The 7,206-nt window shown below is 47.2% G+C and overlaps 1 protein-coding gene across 1 annotated transcript in view; it reads left to right on the top strand.

Moving 5' to 3' along the window:
- Window positions 1-2,916: 2,916 nt before the first annotated feature.
- The window catches only part of gpm6aa (glycoprotein M6Aa), a gene marked incomplete at both ends in the record, with an annotated part of 20,834 nt that continues 16,544 nt past the window's right edge, over window positions 2,917-7,206 (top strand). Inside the window, one exon of the mRNA XM_083685761.1 lies at window positions 2,917-2,953. Within this exon, the coding sequence (XP_083541887.1) occupies window positions 2,917-2,953 (37 nt within the window). The remainder of the gene's footprint in view (window positions 2,954-7,206) is intronic.

Below are 7,206 nucleotides of genomic sequence, written 5' to 3'. Positions count from 1 at the left end.
GGCTGGTGGAGGTAGAACACCAGGGGAGGCTGGTGGAGGTTGAAATCGGGGGATGGGCTCATTGTAATGCATGGAACGGAATAAGGAATGGTATCAAACACGCGTGTGAGCCTGTCCTCCGATTTCCACCAGCCTCCCCTGGTGTCCTCTACTCATCTCTGCTACCTCTGACATGTAGGCCGCCTGTGAGGGCCTCACTTTCTCCGCCATCGTGGCCTCTCAATTCAGCCTTAGATAACTCCATGCTAAACAATGTCCTCTGACAAGACCCTTAAGCTCCACCAGCGACTGGCCCTAAATCAAGGTCCTTTCTCTCTCTCTCTATAGCCTTAGTTAAATATAGCCTAGCCTTGTGAGACCATGGCAGGATAGACCTACCCCTTCTATTTTCTCCTACTGTAGTGTACTCAAGCCTGGGGTGAACCAGAGAGGGACATATATACACACCTACTGGAAGCTAGTACTGGTAGAACACATCCTTAAAGAGACGGTACTGGATTTTTGCCGATAATCTTTACATCAAGCATTGGCATAAATGTTGACTTTATGCTTTAAAATAGGATGTTTCTCTATTTCTTATCTCATTAGACGACACAGTCCACAGGCCAACACATTTATGCAAAAAAAAAGTATATAATCATTTTGGGGACCTGTTTTTGTCTCGTGAGCGCTCATTTTAGAACTAGAGGCTGAAAACACACAAAGATCCCGTCCCATCTCTTAAAGGAATCAAACATGCATGAGAACGGATCAGAACTCCTTTATGAAATGTATAATCGTCTGCTGTTATAAAAGTAGACTGGAAGAAATACGTCCAGCCGACCAATGAGAGTCTGTCGCCAGTGTCATCCCTCTCATTTGAAATGGCGTTGATTGACGTCCTAAAAAACACAAAGAACACTGGCAGATCCAGATCACATCGTCTGCAGGTGCGTCTGAGACAAACAGTTCTTGTTTCACCAGAACTCAAGGTCCTAACACCTCCCCTTGATTCAGGCCCGACCTGGATGATCTACTGTACAGACAAACCCGTGCAATGCAGGCTATCATTAAACACCCCCGAGTAGCCTCGCTGTTATCCCCCCAGTGCTTAAGATGATGAGAGTCATCTTAAGCACAGATTTGCAGCCTTGCAGTGATGTAATGCTGGGTTATATAATCGTTTCCATAATTAATGTTCGGCATGTGATTCCCTTCCTGATCACTTCCTCCCCTCCTGTTTTCCTCAGTAACAGCAGTGCACCCCACAACATCACAACGACATCACAACGACATCACAACTACATCACACGTGTTTGATACCATTCCTCAGTCCATTCTATGCATTACAATGAGCCCGTCATCTGGTTTCTACCTCCCCCAGCCTCCCCTGGTGTTCTACCTCCACTAGCCTCCCCTGGTGTTCTACCTCCCCCAGCCTCCCCTGATGTTCTACCTCAGCCAGCCTCCCCTGGTGTTCAACCTCCGCCAGCCTCCCATGGTGTTCAACCTCCGCCAGCCTCCCCTGGTGTTCTACCTCCACCAGCCTCCCCTGGTGTTCTACCTCCACCAGCCTCCCCTGGTGTTCTACCTCCACCAGCCTACAGAGGGAATCTTCATACTGTAGCATGATGCAGTCACACACACACATCCTCCCCTTTCACACTTCTGCTGACGCTCGGATCTCGACAGGTAGAGACATCTAGACATTTAGTGGCTGTCCGCTCATCCATCCATCCATCCACCCTCCATCCATCCATATGACTATATCCATCATTCCATCAATCCATCCATCCATCCATCCCTCCCTCCCTCCATCCATATGACTATATCCCTCCATCCATCCATCCAACCATCCATCCATATGACTATATCCATCCTTCCATCCATCCATATGACTATATCCATCCATCCATCCATCCATCCCTCCATCCATATATCCATCTATCCATCCATCTCTCCCTCCCTCCCTCCCTCCATCCATCCGTTACCAAGAGCTATGGAATGTTAGGCTCTACCACATTTACTGTACAACTGGTTACGGCACACACACACACACACACACACACACACACACACACACACAGACACACATACACACACACACACACACAAACACAGACACACACACACACACAATTCATACATACTGCATGCACATACATGATAAGAATCCCATGACAACACCTTTATGATCATGAAATTAAATCTGTCTGACTAATATGATTGAGAATCCTTTTTCGATTTCTGAAAAATCTGATTTTTTTTCTCTCTTTCCGCCAGTTAAGGAGAGGTTCACTTAATGCAGCAGAACATAGCCAAGGGGGCTGACGGACTGAACCACTTTCTCTGGAAAAATAGGGGTATCCAGGGTGGGCTGGGTATGAGAGGGTGGTGGTCACTCCTCCAGGAACCCCCCTCCTCTTGGGGGGGGCTCGGTGTGAGGGACTGTGTTCATAGCTCAGCCTGTGTTCTAACACTGCCTCCCTGCTTTTTGTTATTGGAGCACCTGCGCTTGCTAAGCCCCCCCCCCCTTTCTTCTCACACACTCACTTCATCCTGCCCACAGAGACCACCCTTGCCCCCCCCCCAGCCCCCCCCAGCCCCGCCCCCCTAGACTCAGCTCCAGACCAGGTTTTCAGCACTAGCTACAGCGCTCACTATGGACAGCAGTGGAAAGACGCTCTGATCTCTCTCTCTCAGTCACGGAACCTCACTTGAATGAAATCACTGCTGACAAGCGGACTCAACGGCAAACAGAGAGAGAGAGAGAGAGAGAGAGAGAGAGAGAGAACGAGAGAGATAGAGAGAGAGAAAGGAAGAGTGATCTGTGGACTTATCCCCCTATAACACAAAAAGAATACAGGGCTTGAGCCTGCAAACCAAGGAGCTGTTTTTAGTCACATCTCTAGTTGATTTACGTCTAGAATAGCCAAGATGGAAGAGGATATGGATGAGGGACAGACACAGAAAGGTAAGGGAGGGGAAGCATCCTTTCAGGAGATTTGGGCTGATTCCGTTTGATTCCATTTGAGCGAAATTCTCATTTCTTTCATCATTTCTTTGTATGTATGTGTGTCAGTGGATTATGTTACTTATGCAGAGAGGACTGAACCAATATTTGCTTAATACTTTGAGGATAAAAAGAGCAGCTGTTTTTGGTAATTCCTTTGTCCATGAAGTGACTGAAGAGTGTGTGTGTGTGTGTGTGTGTGTGTGTGTGTTGTCTGCTGTAGAAACAGTGAGCGAGAGAGAGATACAGAGAGAGATAGAGAGAGAGAGAGAGAGAGAGAGAGAGAGGGGTGTGAACTGCTTCTGTGAGGGAGGGCTGCCTGTGAGTGCTCAGGGAGGTTGTCTTTGTTCGCGGGCTCAGGCTTTCATGCCTGTCGAGAGGTCGCTGAGGGGAACATTGAGAGAGTGGAGAACTCAACCGAAGCCCCTCCGTTAATAAACCCCCCCCCCATTGTGTCCAGATTTACAGCCATTGTATCTCAAACCAGCGCTGCTACATTGTCCTCTGATCTGGATGAGGATTTGAGGATTTGAGGATTTGTGGCATGTCAGTGGATTCTGGTTAGTCTGTGTTGTTCACATGCAGGGAGTGATGTTTGCTTTGTGCACAGAGAGAGAGAGAGAGAGAGGGAGGGGGGGGGCTCGCTATTTATAATTGAACCCCCCCCTTCCCTCCTTGAGTGGTGTTGAGGTGTTCGCTTGGGGACAAAATAGCTGTGGCTGAACATATTCATGTTGACCATTCGGCTGTTCGGCATATAGACCGTGGTCGTGAATACATGCATTCTGTCAAACACAACAATATTTGTTTAAATGCTCGCTGTGTGAACAACAACAACAACAACAAAAAAAAGGTGTGATGCTTTCGTTCGTCTAAGATGCATTGCTCTTCTTCTCTCTCCTCCTCCTCCTCCTCCTTCCCTCCTTTTCCCCTCCCTTCCCAGGTTCTGTGCATGTGACAGGGGCTTCATATGTCTGTGTCTCTCCCCCTTCCCTCCCTCTGCTCCCCCCTTCCTTCCCTCCCTCCCTCTCCTCTCTGTGTACCAGTGTTTCACAGGCGTGAGTGAAGGCTGAGTCTGTTGCCATGGCACTGAGCAAGTCTAGTCATTATCCCTGCAGATGACATTTTGGTATCCTGGGCACCGTGTACACAATGTGTGTGTGTGTGTGTGTGTGTGTGTGTGTGTGTGTGTGTGTGTGTGCACAAGCCAGAGACGCTAGATTAGTCTCACCAGTGGATACAATTAATTTCTGTGTGTATTTCCTGGTAGTATGGTTGATGATTCCAGTCTACTGTTTATAGTGGACTGTGTATGAAGAGTCTTCACCTGTGGAATATCCACCTGAGACTCACGGATACCAGTTTTGATTGAATATGTCTTGGTCGCCATCAGTGACTATTCTCTCTCGTTTTCTCTCTCATCTTCTCTCTCTTTCCCCCCCTTTCTCTCTCTCCCTCTGTTTCTCTTTCTCTCTCATCTTCTCTCTCCTCACCTCTCTCTCTCTCTCTCTCTCTCTCTCTCTCTCTCTCTCTCTCTCTCTCTACGCCCCCCCGTCCGTCTCTCTATGCTAGCCAGGAAGCCAATCTGCTCTAGTGTCGGCCACTTCCCTCGTTCTGCCCAGCCAGCTGAAAGAGACAAGCAGTCAGGTTTAGCAGCAGCAGCCTGTACAGCACAACCCTGCCCGCTCATATGGGTTAAGAGCTGACCTGGACTGGGACTAGGACTGGGACTAGGACTGGGACTATCTATAATTACTTAGCCAAGCACTCTGACAGTGCTACCGCTAGTCTCCGCTGTCCCAAATGTGGCTAACTGGCACATCTTTTCTCCATCAAATGGGGTTGTTATACATAAAACATGCTGAGGAAGCAGCTGGCTGAGTGCTGCGCATTAAGGTTTCTCCTTCTTCTCGGTGCCTCTCAGAAAGTCAACAGCCTAATGAACTGTGGCCAGAGACACACTTTCAAAGACTTCAGAGAGTTCAGAACACAGAGTTTGAGTTCTAGAGTTCTGGAGTTCTGGAGTTCTGAAGTTCGAGAGTTCTAGAGTTCTGAAGTTCGAGTCGAAGCAGTGCTGTAGAAGCTCAACTGAGTTGGATGATGTCACTCAATGCTCTGTCAATGGGGATAATGAAGTGATATGTATTGTAGATGATGGTTTTGTGTTGTGGTGACATGCATGTGTACATGTAAAATGAAATTGATGAATAAACCAATGAACTGTGGCCAGACCCACTTTCAGTACACAGAGTTCTGGTTCTAGAGTTGTGGAGATCGAGAGATACGGTATAAAAGCACAGCTGAGTTGGGTGATGGCATGTCAATGCATGTGAATCAGGGGAGGCTGGTGGAGGTAGAAATCGGAGGACGGGCTCATTGTAATGCATGGAACGGAATGACGAATTATATCAAACCTGTGTGTTCCTCATCCCATTCCCAATGCCTTACAAAGAGCCCGTCCTCCGAGTTACCTACCTCCACCAGCCTCCCATGATGTGAATGTTCCGGACAGGAAAGTATCACCCAACCAGGCAGTGAAGCACGGAGAAGGAACCTCAATGTCAGACGGAATGGATAAATAAACAGACATAGATAGACACATGGAATGGAACACATTCTACTGCTAGGCCCAACAACAGTATCTGCAGTGTATCTCTGCCCAGCAGCAAATAATGCATTTATAGTGCACTGTTGATTTTTGCAGTCTGGTAGCTGTCAACCCGTCCATAAACAGAAAACAGCAAACAAACGGCGGATTCCTCCAACGCTGACGTGACATTTCAAGGACTATATTAGCGCGAGGAAAACATAAATATTAGTGACAAACATCACTTTTTTTTTTTTGAGCTTCAGCATCACATCACCACCAATAAATACTCTGTTCAAACTGTAGTTTTAACATTTTAACACTTTTTGTAATACTGTCGTTTTAACATTTTGACATTTCTCTGCTGTACAGCACAGGGGAGGCTGGTTGGAGGTAGCAATCAGAGGACGGGCTCATTGTAATGCATGGAGCGGAATCAGGAATGGTTTCAAACATGTGTTACAATGAGCCCATCCTCCAATTTCTACCACCTGCAGCCTCTACCTTACAGTACATTGCTGCATAGCCAGTGGTGGTCATAATCAGGTAATAACACCCCGGACCATGGTCACTTCGGTAACACTTTAACAGTTATAATGTGTTTATAATGCATCGTAAGACTTGTTATAAGCATGCATGGTCATATTCTATATTTTAAAGTGCATTTACAGTGTTGTGACTTAAAGAGAGCCATCACTATTCCAGTCAGACAGACAGAAGCAGTGTCTAACAGTATAAAGTCATAGACAGCAGGGGAGGCTGGTGGAGGTAGAAATTGGAGGACGGACTCATTGTAATGCATGGAACAGAAGGAGGAATGATATCAAGGAATGGTATCAAGCACACGTGTTTGATACCATTCCTCATTCCATTCCACGCATTACAATGAGCCTGTCCTCCGATTTCTACCTCCACACAGCCTCCACTGATGCATGTACAGAAGCTCTGAGCTCTACATACAGGTGACCAGGTCTCTCTACATACAGGTGACCAAGTCTCTCTACATACAGGTGACCAGGTCTCTCTACATACAGGTGACCAGGTCTCTCTACATACAGGTGACCAGGTCTCTCTACATACAGGTGACCAGGTCTCTCTACATACAGGTGACCAGGTCTCTCTACATACAGGTGACCAGGTCTCTCTACATACAGGTGACCAGGTCTCTCTTAAATAATAGATTTGATCTCAATGAGACCTGGATAAAAAAAGATGAACTACAAATGTATGGCTCTTCAGTAGCTGACATGACGTCATAGGAGTCATTCAGCCTAGCATGGCAGCGCATGGATAGTCTAGAACACTCCCATCACATGGCTGATCTTCCCAAGCAGGGCCAATCAGGAGGGCTGCGTGAACCTTGTACACCGGCTATCTACACCAGGGGAGGCCGGTGGAGGTAGACATCGGAGGACGGGCTCATTGTAATGCATGGAACGGAATGAGGAATGGTATCAATCATTGAAATGCATGGGAAAGAATGAGGAATGTTTAATACCATTCCTAATTCCATTCCATGCATTATAATGAGCCATCGTCCTTCGATTTGATACCATTCCTCATTCCGTTCCATGCATTACATTGAGCCATCGTCCTCGAATTTGTATCTCCACCAGCCTTCCCTGGT

This window comes from Argentina silus, assembly GCF_951799395.1.
Source record: "Argentina silus genome assembly, chromosome: 15".
NCBI classification, from domain to species: Eukaryota; Metazoa; Chordata; class Actinopteri; order Argentiniformes; family Argentinidae; genus Argentina; species Argentina silus.
The sequence above is the reverse complement of the archived record's forward strand: the minus strand, read 5'-3'. Positions and strand labels throughout refer to the sequence as shown.